Raw genomic sequence first — 19,551 nt, 5'->3', positions numbered from 1 at the left:
CTCACTACTTTTTATTAATCATGCTTTATTTTCCTATGCTGCAGCTTCCTCATACAGGCTATTTCTGCTGACCTGTGTACCTTTGACAGGGTATGAGCCATCGCTTAGAATTTAGCTTACAGGCAACCTCCCAATTGTAAATGAGGCATCTTGCTTGCATAGACACATTTACCTGGGCTTTACAACTCATATTTCTCAGTTTGTAATTACATGTTTCATAATGATGATAATTTGATTAATGAGTTTGCATCTGGAAAAGTACTTACAACAAACTATTTAAATTAATGTAGAAATTACCACGTTAAAATATGTAAATAGCTTGAATCAATACCACATTGAACTGAAAGTAAAAAGAAAAATGGCAAAATTTCAACCAATAAAATTTCAGTTAATGAAGGGAAACAATTTTTGGAAACAGAAGAGTCCTAGGAAAACAGCTTCATATTAGAGAAGCTGCTTTGGTGGGAAAAGCAAGTCCCTGGGTTATTAAAAGGTAACTTCTAGTAATTACATGGAAATATTATAAAAATTACAATGAAGAATAATCAGTACACATAACAGCACTCTTTTAATGTGGCAGAAATGGAAAATAATATGCATTAAACATTTTTCAGAAACATTTTTAATTAAGAAAAAAAAGCAATTAGCCAGCTGATCCCTAAGCAATGTCTGGCTGGTAAGGTTATATCCATTGTTATGCAACGAACACAAAGTAATATATACAACTCAAGGAAAAAAAAAATCTCTCTGAAGTGAGCCAAGAATCAACATTCATGCACATCCCTGTTCCGTGATAATGTCTATACTGTAAAGTGTTATTTATATATTCTAGTATATACAGTAAGATTTTTCTTTAATTATAACAGCTGCATAAAACGCAATAATCATTCTCCTGGTCTTTTCTTTAGTTGATTGCTGTTTTTAATAATATCCTAGTAGGTAAACACAAACTATTACCAGGCAGTAGAGCGGGGCCTTGCCAATCCCTCCCATGTCGCCACACAGAGAACTGCACTCCACTGCAGCCCTCTTACCCTCACCCAAGAAAGCCACTGTCCTGAGGCCCATTCACCTTCTCTTGCTTTCATTTTAGTTTTATTTTAATATATGAAAATATGTACGTACATATTTATATATTTATACTTAACAGTGATTTATATCCATACACCTAACTTAATGGTTCAGGGTTTCAAATGGTATACATCATATGTAATATTGGAGAACTTCTTTGAGAAATCAGTCAATACTGTTGTGTGCCACGGTCATATGATATGACCATTACATAACAGTTCACTGTAGTTATCCGGTTATTCCCAGAGCTGATTTATTCATTTCTCCGCCACAGAGAGCTGCGAGGCTTATTGCCACAGTTCTGCTATTATGTGCTGCTTGACCATTTCAGTACATGATGAGTTTTCTCTCGATATATACTGAGGAGCTGAACTGCCCAGTTCCAGTACATGTGAATGCTCTATTTTGGGTGCCAGTTGTTTTCTGAAGAGAGTTTAGGGATGCTAAAATGACTAGAGAAAGTTTGTGGAGTTATACAGTATCTAGTACTTGCAAACTATCATATACATTTCTTCTCCAAGAAATGCTTGTGTCTTTTGGCAAATTTTATTGGTTTGTTTATGTTTTTCTAACTTATGCATGGACATAAAAACCATTTCCATAATAGTGTGGAAAATAGGATAAATATGCACTGGTTACTGAGTTTATAAAGCATACCTTCTGAATTTGCTTTCACTTTTCTCTATAAACAGATTAAATATACTCTAATGGGCATCTCCTTAAAATATAACTGTACGTGTATATCACTATCAGACACACATTTTGAAAGCCAAGAATATCTTCAAAGATCCAATCAGAAGACTCTTCAGTTACAATGTTTCTCCTTTTGTTCCTCATTTGCAGAATGAGATCCAATACCTTCCATACATTTTAACTGGTTGCTCTGCCTGTTTTAATGTATAGGTTGCTGATAGTTTGTTTTGGTTTGTCCTTGAGAGGATAAGTTCACTTTCTCCACCCATCCTTTAGAGCATCATGATGAACAAGGCGTAGCTCTTATTAGAACTGGAGAGCTGATCAGATTTCCATCTCATTAGGGTAACGACTAGACTACATGCTACTGTGCACTTCTAGCCAAAGACACAATGTCTCTCCTTCTGAAAGTCTCGATTCATCAATTCATCAACTAAATATTAAATTATCTTTTTATGTAAATGGGCATTTTGTCTGCATGTATGTCTGCACACCAGAAGAGGGCATCATAGCACTACAGTTATAGATGGCTGCCAGCTGATATATGGGCACTAGGAATTAAACCCAGGATCTCTGGAAAAACAACCAGTGCCCTTAACTGCTGAGCCATCTCTCCAGCCCCTTTAATTAATAAAAATTAGATGCTGTAATATTTGAACAATATAGCAATAAACTGTGTTGCAAAGAAAAACTTCATTCTAATCTTCCTCAAAATAAGTTCAAGATCACTACCTCACAAGTTCAAAGACATCTTCGGCCACATAGTAAGACCCTGTTTCAAAACAAATGATCAAAGAACATCAAACAAAAGCCCACTGCCTCTGTAGCATGCACCATTGTAACTCAGTAATGATCTCTCCCCCTCTCTCTCTTCCTGTACATCCTCCCTCCTCTCTCCCCTATCTTTTTTCCCCCATCCTCCTCCCTCTCTCTCCCTCCCCCTCTCCCTCCCCCTCACCATGTCTTTTTCCTCACTGCTATTTATTGTTTGTATTTGGAACACAGATGCTATGTATTTATGATACCTGTCTAACAGATAACCTCTGGGTTCCTAAACATTCTCATTTCTAATAATTTTTTTTCTTCCCACTACATACACTAAAAATTCATGGTCATAAATTTTCTAAGATTAACTCTTCAAATTATCTACTGAATTCTACCTGCTAAGGAACTTATCTGCTACAATTAGCCCCCTCTCTCCTGCATCTATTATTGTCTGGTCTCCATCCAATTCTTCTCCACTGTGGCACACAAACATCTATGACTTTACCCACCCTAAAAGACACCCCCTTAGACGATACATGCTCTTTGAATTACTACTGCTCTCTTTCCCCTCTCCTAAACTATTGTTTCTCTTCATCACATATTTTTTTTTTAAGTTTTATTTATTATTGTATTTATATGAGTACACTGTAGCTGTCTTCAGACACACCAGAAGAGGGCCCCAGATAACCATTACAGATGGTTGTGAGCCACCATGTGGTTTCTGGGAATTGAACTCAGGATCTTTGGAAGAGCAGTCAGTCCTCTTAATAGCTGAGCCACCTCTCCAGCCCCACATATTCTTTCTTCGTGTAAGATTTTTGACTTTAACATTCTAATGAAAGTTTTAAAACAAATGAACAAAAAAATAGTAACCTCCTGTTCACCAAATCTAATAAGTCCATTTTTGGTTTTCATCTTACTCAATAGTAGCCATAAGAACAGTTGACAACCTGCTGAGATCAAGCTGTTTCCTAAGTTAGTCCACAGCGTACTGTAAAGGGTTTGGGAGAGGGAGAGGTGGCCCAGCAGCCCAGGCAGGTACTGCTCAGTGGCGCTAAGCTCAGTTCCCAGCACCACATGTGGTGGTGGCTCACAAATGCTTGCACCTCCAGCTGCAGGAGATCCAACACTCTTTTCTGGACTCCAAAGGCACCTACATCACATGTACACATATGTACACATGTACAAACACGTGTACACATGCACACCACACAAAAATAAAAATAAAACAACTCTTGAAGAGGAAGAAGGGGAGGAGGAAAAGGAAGAATTTAGGGGACACAACAAAGCAAAGTGCTTGACTCCCTCACCTGGGTCCCATAAAGTGCTAGTTCCTAGCACTGCTATGCCATGGGCCCCAAAACAGGTCACTGATAACAACGTGCACATCAAGGATGGCTGTCCCTGGCACTTCAGCTCAGCCTGTCTCCTGCTGTGGATTCGTTCGTTCTATGGAATTGCTTTTAGTCACTGGTCCACCTGGGCAGCTGATGACATCTCATCTCACACAAGAGTAGAAGTTAAAGTCCTTAACAATATCCAGTACTGTTCTGTATAGTGTGGCTCCCTTTCTGTTTCTTACTCTACTAGATCAGTGTTCTCAACCTTCCTGATGCTGCAACCCTTTAATAGAGTTCCTCATGCTGCAGTGATCCCCAACCATAAAATTGGTTTGGCTACTTCCTAACTGTAATTTTGCTACTGTTATGAATCTGAATATCTGATATATATATGCAACCCACAGGTTAAGAACCACTGCCCTAGATCATTCTTCTCTTGATTACTGGAGTGTAGGATTTTCCACTTCAGACCCCCTTTGTATTGTCAGTTGCTCTGTGAATAATTCCTCTTCCAGGTTCCTTACCTCCTTACTGCATGTGATAGAGTTGACTATTGTGGGTTTATTGCCTACTTCCCCACCCCCCCACACACACACACATATGTTCTCCCTCTTCATCTCCATCCAGGATGGCTTTTCTGTCGGTTACTGTAGCATTAATGCCCAAAGGTGGTGTGTGTTAAGTAACGGATCAACAGTCTACCCTTCCGTCTTTGGCTTGCCCATCCTTTTCCCTATGCATACTCTGCGAACCAACTACACTGAGATTGCTTAGATACACATGCTTACATTCATCCTCTTGTTCTTGACTAACCTCATAGAAATGCTGAGGCTTCACTAAAACATTTCCTCTTTATATTTACAAGTAGTTATTGAGCATTTATTATGGGCTGGATAAGCGATGATTCTATATGACATCTCCATTCAGATACATAGTAAGACACAATATTTAGCATAGTTTAAACATTTCCTAATGGTCAGCACAATTCCATTGTTTCTTTCATTCCTCTCAGAAAGTAGGTACCACTATTGTTACTTGGTGGTTCAAGCCAAAAATATAGACCCTTTATTTCCTTTCTTTACTCCTTCTTTCCAATCTCGCAGTCATTCATTAGTTCTGGCTCTGAAACACATGACTAATTTTGCTACATGGACGTAGAGTCACACTGACTTTTAATGTTTGTACTGATTAGTGCTGCTCTCACTCTTGGTCACAGACACTTCTGTGTGCAGTGGGTCAATGCAGAGACAAGACACTAGGCAAAATACTAAGAATAAGTGACTGTGTGAGATCCGCCTTAGATGGGACATTGTATCACTCATTCCTAGGCCCAAGGAACACAGAAGAGGGACAGAAAGAATCTAAAATGCACCAGATGGGAAGGCATATCATGGAATGCTCTCTTCTGCTCATGACAGAGTTGTGTGTTGATGGGTGCACAGCAGTTCTCTCTGCACACGTTTGCACCTGACAATATTCTATCATGGACAGACAGGGGCTCCTGAGGCCCCACCCTTCCCTGAGGAGCTATAGACTGGTGACTGAAGGGGAAGGGTAGTCATACTCTTCTGTGATTGGGCACTGGTATGCTGCCCTTGCTCAAGTAAATCGCCCTGCAAGGCTCATGATTGCAATGTCAATTAAATGGAATGGGGCGCTGCAGAAGACATGAGAGCAGAAGTGAGGGAACAGCAGGGGACTTGCTGAGAAGGAAATGTCTAGAGCAGGGGTGGGGTGAGAGAGAACAGGAGAGAGTGAGCATGATCAAAGTATATTTGTATATGTATATATAAAAATATGTAAGAGATAAAGAGATTACTTCATATCTGTTCTGTCTATATTACTTACTAAGCACAAAAATCAAACCTTTAATTACAATTATTTATATATATATATATAAAAGAATAAAGATAGATTACTTCATATCTGTTCTGTCTATATTACTTACTAAGCACAAAAGTTAAACCATTAATTACAGTTAATTTTATCTTTAAAAGAATACACGTGTCTAGTGGTTGTTATATCAGATACCACAAACCTTATCCATCAAAATGGTTAAAGCTACCACAGTCTCTCAGCTAGCCAATGGCAATGGCTTTCTTGCTGGTCTTCCTGCTTCCATTTCTTCCTCTATACCACAGTCAAGGCAGTCCTCTAGCTCTCCCAAAGTCCCCAACGTAGAAGACCCAAACCTGTCTCCTGTGACCTTATGACCTTATCTCCATTCTGCTCTGGCCGTTACAGCAATCTTCCCTTCCCCAGGATGCTCACACTCAGCTTCACCCTAGAAGAGTGCTCCTCTCCTTTCTCACAACTATGTTCAGGACAGCAAAACAAATGGGAGGCCTTACAGAGATGACAAGTGATGCTCTGGTAGTAAGGAAGTCACTGAAGTGTGCACTCAGAAGGCTGCATGAGCCCCGCAGGTTGAAGTTCACACTTAATGTATTTACTGAGGGTAAAGAGAAACTTTTAAGATTAGGCAGAGAACAAAAAGGGAAAACCAGGGGCTAGAGAGACGGCTCAGAGGTTAAGAGCACTGCCTGCTCTTCCAGAGATCCTGAGTTCAATTCCCAGCAGCCAAATGATGGCTCACAACCATCTGTAATGGGGTCGGGTATGTCTGAAGACAGCTACAGTGTGCTTATATACATTAAATAAATAAATCTTTAAAAAAAAACAAAAACAAAAAAAAGGGGGGAAACCAGAAGATTAGGTCATGGAAACCTGAGGATCACAACATTCAAGATGGTGAATACTCTTAATTAAAAGCTGAGGATCGGGGTTGGGGATTTAGCTCAGTGGTAGGGCGCTTGCCTAGCATGCGCAAGGCCCTGGGTTCGGGTCCCCAGCTCCAAAAAAAAAAAAAAAAAAAAGAAAAGAAAAAAAAAAAAAAAGCTGAGGATCGGCTTAAAGAAGTAGATTAAATAATTAGCCAGAAAAAAAATCTTTTCCTATATAAGAAGTATTCACCTTTTGAGTGTAACTCGAACTACAGAGGAAAGAAAACAAAAACAAAGACCAATTCCATAAATTCTAGAGTCTCGGAAAGTTTTCACTTTTCCTTTCCATCTCAGTTGTTATGTTTCGACTTTTGCCAGTGGCTCTCAGATAAACAAACACTGCTCTTTTTAAGTTAATAAAAAAAATAATTCAGTAAATATCTGTCAGTCTTCACTTTTTCTGACCGATTCTAAGGGCAATAATGAAACCATTCTTGACAGAAAGTTAAGAAAGAACAAAACAAAGATTATGAATCAGATCTCTTTGTGTATATGTCTCTGTCTGTCTCTGTCTCTCTGTCTCTCTTTCTCTCTCTCTCTCTCTCTCTCTGTGTGTGTGTGTTTGTGTGTGTGTGTGTGTGTGTGTGTGTGTGTGTGTGTGTGTGTGTTTAACACTAACATTACTAAAGGCTATGTCAATAAACTTTCTCAGTTGGAAGAAAACATGAGTGTTTTTCTTTTTAAAAAATTCAGATTCACAATTCAAGAGGCAATGTGGATGAATGACTTAAGTTCATGGCTGAAAATGTAAGAGCTTTAAGCACTGATTCATCTCCGCTAATTACTTGCTGACCAACTCTAAGGCTGTTCTATAGTTATTTTAGTACAATGTTACAATAATTAACTCTAAGTCAGAATGAGACAAAAATTGTTAATAAATTATAGAAACAGCAACAAGAAAACACTGATAAATTACAATGTGAGAAATCAGGTTTTAAATTCTACAATAAGCTGCTTGTTGACTGTGCTCCTAGTTTTAATTAACAATTTGCTACAACCCAGAGTCACCTGAGAAGGAAGGCCCAGTTGAGGAATTATCTGGATCAGACTGGACTATGAACATGTCTGCTGGGGACTGGGCCGTCATAATGGTTAACTGTTGTAGGAAAACTTGGCCTGCTGTGGGAGGTGCCATCTTATGGGCTGGTTCCTGAACTGTCTAAGAGGGGAAAGGGCTGGCAGCCGGCAGCCAGCAGGACACATCATTCCTCTCTGCTCCTGATGTGGAAGTAATGTGTGTGATTAACTATGTGTTCCTGACCCGACTTTCCCTCAGCAATAGACTATAACTGTAATTACAGGCCAAGTAAACTCCCTTCCTCCCTAAATTGCTTGTTGTCAGGGTATTTTATCACAGCAACAGAATTAAACTAAAACAGTGATAAAACGCAATCTATGTTTTCAAGGGCAGAACAAATCTGTATCACACACTCCAAATGGGAGCTTCCAGGGCTAGCTTCTTAAAAGCCCAGTCAGAGGCATCTGTTCTTTCTCTACCCTCACTCTGGTACAAGATACTTTTAGTATGGCCATTTCAGGTTTCTCCTCTTATACATAATAGCTAGTAAGCAGCAAAACCCAAAGAGATTTAGCTTACAAGCCATTGAAGTCAATACCAATATGGAGTCAAGTCAGATGTAAGAAGGGCACAATGTCACTGGCACAGCACTAAGGAAGCAAACACAGGATTGTGAGTTTGCTTGGGTTACACCAGACTGTGAGTTTGATGGGGAGGTCAGACTGGGTTACACAGTAGTTCTATCTAGGTCAGCCTAGGTTATAACAGCAAGACTGTATTAAAAAAAAAAAAATGAGGGCTGGGGATTTAGCTCAGTGGTAGAGCGCTTACCTAGGAGCGCAAGGCCCTGGGTTCGGTCCCCAGCTCGAAAAAAAAAAAAAAAACAAAAAAAAAAAATGAACTGCTTCAGTTTACTGAAAACTACTTGGAGTCAGCTCAAGGAAGAATAGAATCAGCTCACAGGAGGCCAGTGCTTGCTTTTGTGTTGGCATTCTACCAATGCCAACAGTTACTTCTTACATAACACTATGAAGCACGCCATTTGAAAGTTAGAGAGTAAATGGGAAGAGAGGTGCATTATCCTCGACAGGTTGTATTGTATACTAACCTTCCAAACCTTTTACATTCACATTCTAGCACTTAGTACTAGAGGTAGTCTTAAAATCAAATATTGCCATGTGATTCTATGTTTATAATGGAATGAACCTAAAGTATCATATAGCATTGAAGCTTACTGCAAAGCTGGAAGTTTCATGGCAATTGTATTACCCAATGGCACACCAAACCAAGTATTAGCCAACTAGGAACAGTCGGTGGCATATTCTTGATGTTGGCAAGATGGCACTATGTGGGCTCCATCACCAAATATTTTAATTTGCAATAGTGCACTGACAAAAAGTACAACAACAAAAACTAAATATTTCAAAGCCTGTAAAATTGTACTAACCACGCATTTTAGGGATTTCACAAGCTGGGCTTGGTGGCACCTCTCTTTAATTCTGTCACTTTGGAGTCAGAGGCAGGAAGAACTCTGTGAGCTTGTGGCTATCCTGGTACACATAATAGGTCCGGGCCAGAGAGGGCGCTCCTGTCCTGGGAGGAGAAATCACAACTTGCTGTTTGCTCTAGCTTCATTTTCTGTTGCTGTGATAATACTGACTTAGAGCAACATGGGCAGGAAAGGACTGACTTCATCTTGCAGACTCCAGTGCAGCATGAAGACAAGTAAGGGCAGGAACACAAGCAGAGACAGTAAAGGAGCACCGCTTCCGGGACCACTCTCCGAGGCTTTGTCAGTTTGCTTTTTACCTACAACTGTCTGCCCAGGCTTGGCACTGCCCACAGGCTAGTCCCTCTAACACCAGTCATTAACCAAGAAAATGCCCCACAGACATACCTGTAGGCCAAACTGAGAGGCAACTCCTTAACTGAGGTTCCCTGTTCCCAGAAAACTCCAATTTGTGTCAAGTTGACAAGAGCTAACCAGAACAGTGTTACTGTTTCTTTGCCTGCATACTTCAAAGGTAAGAGGCTGAAGAGAACAGGCATGAGTTATAGCTCTGCAGATTAGTAGCCTAGCGCAGGAACTAAGGTGTTGGCAAGGTTTCGGTGCCTCTGAAGACTCCCAGAGCAAAGTCCACTTTGCAGATTTGGCTTTGGAGGCTGTCCTGTGTTGTTGCACAGACATTTCCCCATCTCCTAAGCCTCCACTAGCCAGCAGAGTCCTCCCATATCTGCTCACGATGACCTTTCTGACTCCTCCTTCTCCCCTGTCTGTTACTTGAGGATCACGGTGTCTACGTAGGCTCTCGAGCCATCCGGAACCATCTCCCCTCTTTCAGCGTAAGATAACAGTCACCTTAGTTTCTCTTTCCAATGTAACAGACAACATTCACGGGTTCTTGAGGTGAGAAGACAGACATTGGAGGACTCTTATCCTGCTGACTATCATCAAATAAACCAAAGCACTCCACAGGGTTATCAAGGTGCTCCCCATTAACAGATATTCAAAGATTGCTCACTGGGAGTTTTAAAAGAGCTTTGAAGTTGGACTTGGAAAGCGGGGAAGGGGGACTGGAGGGAAAGGAATAGGGTAGATTGGATAAAATGATTTTCATAAAGATTGATCACTAGCCAGGCAATGGTGGTGCACACCTTTAATCCCAGCACTTAGGAGGCAGAGGCAGGTGGATATCTGAGTTTGAACCCAGCCTGGTACACAGTGCAAGTTCTAGGGCATATAGGGCTATACAGAGAACCCTTTTTCAAAAATTAAAAGAGAGAGAGAGAAAGAAAGAAAAAGAAAAGATTGTTCACTGACTAATTTTTAGGCTAAATATAATTTATTCTGATTTTAATATACTAGCAAACAAAATCTAAAAGACAGTAATATCTTTACATTGATCTTAAATAGGCTTTCTTATGCAGCAATCTTATTTGAATCAAGATATACATTAACTCTCTTTCTACGATTTCTAGTACTATATTCACTAACTAATTTGGCATTTATAAAAACCATATTGTTCTTTGTTTACATACTTGAATAACAATATATAAATATAACTGGGTCAAAACCCTGGCTACAAATTAACTTTTCTAGTTGCTTATCCCTGTTGGGTATGCTGTCTTCTTACCAATAAAGTAAGCCTACCTTACCGACTTGTCATGATGTATTATGGGACTATGAATGTAGAATGCTCGGCACAGTCCTTGGCTACCCTCAGGTACTCCTTGAGTGAATAAATTAACATTTGTTTTATAAAAACTGCATCCTAGCTTTAAAGCACAATAAAGAAATTTTCTGCATCTAGAATGTTAATCTATTCTCTACAGAACTTTAAACATAACAGAAGATTACTGCATCCTTAATATCTAGATTTTCTATATCTAATTAGTTAAATTATCTTTCAGTTTAACTAACTAGCTTACAGCTCTTTCAGTATTTACCATTTTTAGACCAGTTTTGCTATATATCCCAGGTTGACCTCAAACTCACAACCCCCTTGCCCTGGTCACCAATTACAGTAATGTGCTGTTACGCCTGGCCTGAAATTACTTTTAAATTAAAAATAGAAAGAGGAAAAAGAAGAAAAGAACCAACATAGAATTACAAATGCTGAGTGATCTCCAGAGTGAATTCTAAAGAATCAACCTCCAAGGCTATACTCATCACGTGACTAGTACCAACTCTGAATCAAGGCTTTAATTTTAAACCAAGAATGTGCACTGAAGAACTGACAGAGGGGTAATGAATTAAAACTGAATATGAACATGGAAACTGATGTTTCCTAAAATTAACTTAAGGTATTTATAGAATTTCGGTTCAACTATTTCAGGACAGTTCTCTTATATTTTCAAGCACAAAAATACTTACAGTTTGATAATATGAGGATGACGAAAGAGTTTAAGATTTTGAATTTCTCGTTTTATTTTTCCAACAACATCTAAACTGCGAATCTTCTGTCTATTTAAGATCTTAACTGCCACTTTATGGCCTGTCAATTGATGTTCTCCAACTGAAGAAAAGAGAAAGAGAAATATTGGCTGTCAGAAGAACAGAATCACTCCTCATGCACCTTCCCACTGTGCTCTAAGCTTGGACGCACTCCAGCATCACGGGACACACAGGCCTGAAGTCCTCCTCCTGTACCTCAGCCTCTTCCCCTTGAGAAAGCATGCCTTCAACACAGAAGCTGTGCCTCCATCACCTCAGCATCCTCAGCAAAGCCGAGCAATGTTCCTTCCACCTCTGTGCAAAGGATTACTCAATTCTATATTCCATCATGGGACTACTAGGGAACATCTTTTAGACAGAATTCATTATATTTTCCTTATTTCTCATCTTCTATTTAACATCACTGTATTTATTACAGAAGTAATTTTTTAATAAACATAATAAAATAGTTAACTACTATTCAAAATTCAAGTTAACGCAATCTTTGCTACGTCCCATGCCACTTCTTGCTCCCTTGGTTCAGTGCCCAGACTCATCTCACCGGGCTGATCCGGCATTAATGGTTCCGCTGAGGAGGCAGTACTCTCGAGGTTACCCTCACTCCCTCCTATTAACTCCTAGGTGCTCTCCTCTCTGCTCTCTATTGACTCTTTAAAGATTAATGTCCCAGGCTTCTCCCCTAGATCCACGGTAGAGACACGAATCATCTCACTCATCACCCGAGGCTCATAGCTAACTAACGATCCTGCTCCCTCTTCATGTTCACATAGAGAATTTCAAGATGGGTGTTCCATAAGCACCTCAAGTTTAGCAAATTCAAAATTAGATGCAGCATCCCTGTCCTCTTCCTCTGCCAAACTTGTGTCCTTTACTAATAATGCACTGCTTGTATGCTAGAAAAAAAAGATTCCCACTGTGGTAGCTACTGAGTATTCCTTTGATAGTAAAGAACCATCACTTAAACACTATAGTAAAAGTAGCAGTCGGAGCGGCAGTGCTATTTCCTAGTGTGTACTGAGCAGTATTCTGAGTGCTAGCTGGCTTGCTCATCCATCCTTACAACAACTCTGTGAAGTCCGACTACTCTCCAGGGAGATATACATGATTTACCACAACAACAGGCAAGATCCAGCTCCTCCTTCCCCACTAACCAAAAGCACTGAAACACAGGTAACCTTCAAATCAAAGAAGACCATGGACTCCGTGATGGTTAGTCCTATCATGTTGACTGAGTCAACGCTTTAGAGGTTAGTGAAGTGCAATTCTGGGTCCGTCTGTGAAGGTACTTTCAAGATAATTAAAACCAGCAGACACTGACCTAATCAAGGGCAAATGCCTTGCTCTTCATGCTACCCCATTACAGCTGACAGGTGAGGTATGAGGCGGGCCTGTGGAAGGAGAAAGTCACCGGGAAGCGTCTTTAAGGAGGCAAGTGGTTCTTGTCTCTTTTTCCTTTCTGGCTGAGAAAATAGAAACTGATCTGCTCCAACCTGCCCTTCCAGTCATGATGGACTGGCACCTCTGAAGCTGGGAGCCAAAATAAATAATTCCTCCATACATGTTGTTCTCAGGTATCCTGGTCACATGATATAAACATATCAAATGTGATATTAGCCAAGCAGTTGGGTCATTTGTTTTAATATCACAGGAATAAACTGAAAACAAAAATGCTAGTGAACTGATTCAGAAAAGAATATAACGACAAAGTATTCCTTTGCCTCTCCCACATGAAATACTGAAGAAGAAACGGCATTTTCCCTAGAAATGGTTACAGTACTGATAAATGAAGTAAATGCCTTAAGTTAACAGTCAAATGTATTGACAACTCCCCCTTTTTTGTTAATTATACGGCCTAATGATACCTTCAGTAACTTGGTGCTTAACTACAATTAATTACATACAATAATTTGCCACACTTTTCTTTGAAAGCCAAATGAAAGTTCTAAAACTCTTTCAATAGCCAGGCAGTGGTAGCACTTGCCTTTAATCCCAGAACTCCTGGAGGCAAACACAGGTGGTTTTCTGAGTTTAAGGCCAGCCTGATCTACTGGGTGAGTTCCAAAACAGCCAGGACTACAACAGAGAAACCTTGTCTCAAAAGAGAAAAACAAATCTTTTCATAAATACGCATACAAAACTAAAAATTATCTTCTATGTATGTGGCAGACATGAACTTTGCTTTATGGAAATCAAATGTTTTCATTCATCAAAGTTTTACTTCCATTTACTTGACCAATTTGTAAATTTAACAAATCTAAAACATTTGCTAAGCATCTTTTATGTGCTTGTTGATCTTATGCACATGAAAAAAAGATTTACAATGGGTTTCAGAGTATCAATGGAGAAACAAGTGCAGCAACAAAATAACTATCCAAGAGTTCTTAAAAAGTAGAAAGCAGATCCACATGGCTTAAGAAAACCATCAAAATTCACATTGAAAACTAATGATAGAGCTGCTATTTAAAGCCACATCTTGGTACCTTCAAAACTATTCTTGGGGAAAATTAAGTTCACTTGCTTCCCACTTCCCAGGAGTCCTACAGACCTGGTAAATATGACGGGAAACAACACTGAGACTAGAAAGACAAGTACAATAAAACTCTTCCTTGTGTATTCTGCATATGCATGTGTATGTTTGTCTGGAGGTTAGATCAAATATCTTCCCCAATCACCCTACACCCACCTACCTTCCTTCCTTCCTTCCTTCCTTCCTCTGAACCTGCAGTAGCTAGTGTTGCTGTTGTCAAGCCCCAAAGATCTTCCTGTCTCTATCTCCCTAGTGCTATGACTATAGGTGCTACAACAACTGATTTAAAAAAAAAAAAAAATTAAGTGCTAAGGATAAAACTCAAGTCCCTAGGCTGCAAGACAGCCTTTTCCTATGCCATCTCCCTCATTCTCCAAACAAGTATATAATATATACATAAAACTATAATCTGATGGATTTATTAATTTATCCATTTGCATAGCCGTCCACACAAATAAAACTGATGATTTTTTTAATCAAAAGTGATGCAATCAGAAAAAAAGACTTCCTTAAATTTAAATTTTGGAAGTCTTTATTTTAAGAAGGTACTTTGAAAAAAAACTTAACGAATGGCTGTGTCTGAGACACATTTGCTGAGAAATGCATCGTTAGTAGCTGAGAGAAAACATCTGATAGAATCAATTTTTAAAATGTTTATGTTCCCAACTTTCTGCGAAACTGCCCACTTGATTTCCAAAGTCGTGCAAGTTTGTACTCCCACCAGCAGTGAAGGAGTTCCCTGTGCCCTGCATCCTTGCCAGATGATCTGTCCCTTGAAGTTTTGACCTTAGCCATTCTGGTGGTTGTAAGATGGAGTCTCAGAGTCATTTTGATTTGTATTTCTCTGAGGACTAAGGATATTGACCATTTCTCTAAGTGCTGCTAATCAATTAGAAATCCCTCTGTGAGAATTATCTGTTTAGATCCGTACCCCATTTTTTAATTGGGTTATTTGGTTTGTTAATGTCTAATTTGAGTTCTTTGTACCTTAGATGTCAGCCCTCTGTCTTATGCAGGGTTGGTGACGATCTTTTCCCATTCTGTAGGCTGCCGTTTTGTCCTTTGCCTTCTAGAAGCTTTTCAGTTTTGTGAGGCTCCAATTACGAACTGTTGATCTCAGAGCCTGAGCTCTTGATGTTCTGTTCAGGAAAGTGGCCTCCTGCGCATTCAAGACTACTCCCCACTCTCTCTTATCAGGTTGGTGTTGGGGCCTTTGATCCACTTGGACTTGAGTCCTTCTTCTATGCTCAGACATCTAGTTAGACCAGCACCATTTGTGGTATATAGTGCCTTATCCGCCCTGAATAAAATGTATGTGTCCACATCCACCCCAATAGAGCAATGTATGTGTCCACATCCACCCCCATAGAGCAATGTGTGTGTCCACATCCACCCCCATAGAGCAATGTGTGTGTCCACATCCACCCCAATAGAGCAATATGAAGAAGCTAAGATCGTACCAGTGAGCTGCTCGCTAGAGACCACGGCAGCGCAGGAGCAAATGCCAACAACAACAAATCATATTCTGACAGCAAAGGTAGTGGTAAGAATTCTATAGCAATAAATGCTCATATAATATAAAAAAAAAAAGGTTTAAAGCACACAGCCTAATCAGGTATTTTAAGGACCCAGAAAAGGAAGAACAAACCAAACTGAAAAGGAGAAAGAACAAAAGTCAGAGTAGAAATAAACACAATAGAACAAATACAAAAGATAAACAAAACAGGGGGTTTGCCTTTTCAATTTTTTTTCCTTTTCAATTTTTTTTAATTTTATAAACTTTATTATAGAAAACACTAACAAATAAATAACATTGGTTTTATAAAAAAAAAGTAAACTCAATACACCTTCAGATAGACACAAAAAAAAAGAAGATTAAAATAAAATTAGAGGTAAAAAAAAAAAAACCCTTACAACCAATATTAGAGCTGTAATACAAATAACCTATATGCCAACAAAATGGAAAACCTAGACTGATCGGATTTGATTTCTGAACACATATGATCTGCCAAAAATTTAACTGAAAGAACATTAAAAAAAAAACAAACAAACAAGCAGATCAAACAAACCAATAAAAAACTGACTGTTATACTAACTATTGTAGTTAAAAATAAATAAGCTAACAGGACAGAGTAGCTTTACTATTGAATTTTACCAAACTTTTAATAAAGGGTAATACTCTCCCCAGGGTATTCTAAAGAATTCAAAGGGACAGAAAACTTCCAAGCTTATTGTATGAGTCCAGCATTGCCCTGATAACTAACACACACACACACACACACACACACACACACACACACAAGCTAAAGAACAGAAAAGTAAAATTTCCCAACAAAATATCCATTGAAGAGTGCCAAGGACCAGCCTTGGCTTGCAGAAGGGTTCCTGAGAGAGGGGGTGTTTGAGAGCAGAGAAACAATCACTTGAAGTCAAATTCTGCGTCCAAGCTGATGGCCTATGTTCTGCATGAGTTGTCTCCCTGTAGCTAGTTCTTGACTCTGTAAGCTACCTCAGACAGCTCTCTCTTGCTAGAAAAAAAAAAAAAAAATTCTAAAAGCTCTCTGGATAGCTCATAGATTTTCCAACCAAAGTCAGAAAAGCTGCTATAAAAAGTTCTTCGATTTTCTAGAAAAACAATTCTAAAAGAGCTGTTTTAGCTCTCCAAGCTACTTTTAAAAATCTAAAAGAGCTATGGAAAATTCTAAAAGAGCTGTGCTCACTCTCCAGAGATATCCGGACAGATCAGCTCTTGCTAAAAATTTTTCTAAGAAAAAAAGAGAGAGAGAGAGAACTGCCATTGCTCTCTGCTGGCTTGTCTCTGCGGACAAAAGTCCAGTCTTTTATTTACATATCAATTCGGTCATCTACTCCAGGTTCCCTCTCGACCATCCCAGGAATCAGCATTCCAGGACCTTAGCTTCTTGGTCTTAGAAAAGGACAGGAAGTACCTTTTTTTAATATTGTAAAAGAATTCAGAGATCTGCCTGCTTTTGTAAACTTAGCCAGTTGGGATCCTGTCCTAGAATTACATTCCTACCATGCCTGGGCCTGAACCTAAACTCCCTCTGTCCCAGGCTGACCTTGAACTCAGAAATCTGCCTGCCTTTGTAAGCATAAACAAACCAACAAACAAAAATTAGCTAGGTGGGATCTTGTCCTGTGATCACCACTCCCTAAATCTCTCTATCTCCCTAGTATCTTTCCCACAAGCAGGCTCACAGTAGAGCTGCCTCTGCTCCTTTACATCTGTGAGGCGCTTATACGATTCATATTCAATCCTTATATTTTGCATAGTTGAAAAACATTTTTGAGTTCATGTTTTCAGAGTTCCCTCCCACAGCCTTAAAGCCTTCACAACATTCTACAATTTTGCTGAGACATTAAGACACACCCTTGCCTCCCGAACCTGTGCTGTCTCTGATTATCATGGAGTTATTAAACTTGGCAGAGAGGACACCCCTCAAAGGAAAAATATGAAAAATCTGTACAAGCTTTACGCCCACAGCAACTATCAACACTCATGGAGGCCCACGCCCTAATGGCTCTGCTTCAGGGCCCAAGCAGGACTCAGCAGAAGAGTACATCAAAAAGGCACAAAGGTTACATACATACATACATACATACACACACACACACACACACACACAAACACACACACACACACACACACAAAATATCACTGTGATCAGTGAATTTATTTCAGGGATCCAAGAATGGTTCAATGTTTTTAAATCAATAAACAATGAGACAGTTCATCAGGTAAGAGCACTTGCCACTAAGCCTCTCTGAGTTTGAATCCCAGGGCACTAAGGTAAAATGGAAGACCCAACTTTTGTGGGTTATCCTTTGACCTTCATATATGTGCAGTGTCATGCACCACCCCATCTACATGCATGCACAAATAGACATGAACACAGTAAATGAGTAAGCTCATAATTGTTAAATAAGTGTATTAAAATTTTGATAAGGGCTAATAGGATGACTCAGTGGGTAAAATCACTTGATATGATCATTTCAAAAGATGCATTAAAAAGCATTTAATAAATTAATATCTTGCATGAATTTTTTTAAAATTGAACGTATTGCTAACAAACTACAAAAATCAAACCTAAATGGACCAAAAACCTAAATGTAAAACTTGAAACTATCGTTTCAATTATCCATGTGTTTATGCATTTGATCACAAAGCATGAGAAAAAAAAAAGCAAAAACAGGCAAATGACAACACCAAATAAAAGGCTTCTAGGCAGCAAAGAAATTCATCAGTAAAATGAAGAGACGAAATGCTCAGTATCAACAGCTTCTGAGGTATTGTGTCAGGAGTGTCCAGACCTCGGCATGCCAGTCAGAGAAGACAGAGCAGAGGCCCAAAATGGAGACACTGCGACCTGTTTCCCTTCATGGTGTCAGACTCTGTTGCACACCGGAAAGGGAAAGCAGTCTGACATGAATGCTGTGGTTCCTGGTTTTCTCTCTAGCTACACAGGCACCTGGAAAGGAAATCAGGATTAGGGGTCCGAGGCCCATATTTCCCCTCAGTGTGTTTGCATGCCAGGCAGGAAGGGGAAGACAGAGCCTGAGCCGAGCAGGGTCTGATTGGACCAAGTGCCAAGTACTACATGGGTAGGAGAAGAGAAAAGCCTTATTTGGGAGTCTTAGTATTGAGGCTCTTTAGGCAAAGGCCTTCGCTGTGGTGATCTCTAGTGAAGCAGCTCACTGATACGATCTTAGCTTCTTCATATTGCTTTATTGGGGGTGGATGTGGACACATACATTTTATTCAGGGTGAACGAGGTACTATATACCAATTAGTGGAAGGATATGAGAATATCCAGGAAGAGAAGGTCATTGTTGAAGGCTAAGGCTATTTAGATACCTGATTAGCATGGAGAAGAACTCCAGGGGCTATGCTACACTACTGAGTGAGTGCCTGTGGTCCTCTCAGTTGGGTGTCATGGTTACCTGTTTTGGAGCAGGTACAGAGAAAGGAGAGGCTCTACTTATGCCATTCTCAAATCTCTGATATTCCTGGGGTTTGAGGCACTTGACACAGTCCACTTGCCCTACATGCCTCTAGGGAACTATAACCCAAACCCTAGTTAAAATGACCTTTTTTTTTTTCAAACGAGGAATTCTGTCATGCTGTCTGTTGGAAATGTAAAGCATAGCTACTATTAAAAAAAGTGTGTGCTCCCCACAATTAAAGGAAAACCCAGCTATCCCAAGCCTGAGAACACATTGGAAGGAAATGAAATCACTGTACTAAACACCTGCAGGTCCAAGTTACTGAGACTATGGATAAACCTAGGTGCACTGAGAAGCTCAAGAAAAAGTTATAGATAAGCACAATGGAGCCAGGGAGAAGACTGAAACCCTGCCTTTTACAGTAAAAGGAAAGG

At 39.6% G+C, this 19,551-nt stretch overlaps 1 protein-coding gene across 3 annotated transcripts in view; it reads right to left on the bottom strand.

The window, feature by feature from the left end:
* The window catches only part of Prkaa2 (protein kinase AMP-activated catalytic subunit alpha 2), a 70,009-nt gene that overhangs the window by 27,588 nt on the left and 22,870 nt on the right, over positions 1 to 19,551 (bottom strand). Inside the window, exon 2 of one of the 3 annotated variants that reach the window (XM_032901203.1) lies at positions 11,545 to 11,686. The exons of 1 other annotated variant lie outside the window; for it this stretch is intronic. In XM_032901203.1, the coding sequence (XP_032757094.1) occupies positions 11,545 to 11,686 (142 nt within the window). Of the gene's footprint in view, positions 1 to 9,567; positions 9,909 to 11,544; positions 11,687 to 19,551 lie in introns of those variants that run through there. One more of the 3 variants, XM_032901213.1, reaches the window with a different exon arrangement.

Source organism: Rattus rattus, chromosome 1, assembly GCF_011064425.1.
Source record: "Rattus rattus isolate New Zealand chromosome 1, Rrattus_CSIRO_v1, whole genome shotgun sequence".
Classification (NCBI taxonomy): Eukaryota; Metazoa; Chordata; class Mammalia; order Rodentia; family Muridae; genus Rattus; species Rattus rattus.
This window is presented reverse-complemented; position numbering and strand designations above follow the sequence as displayed.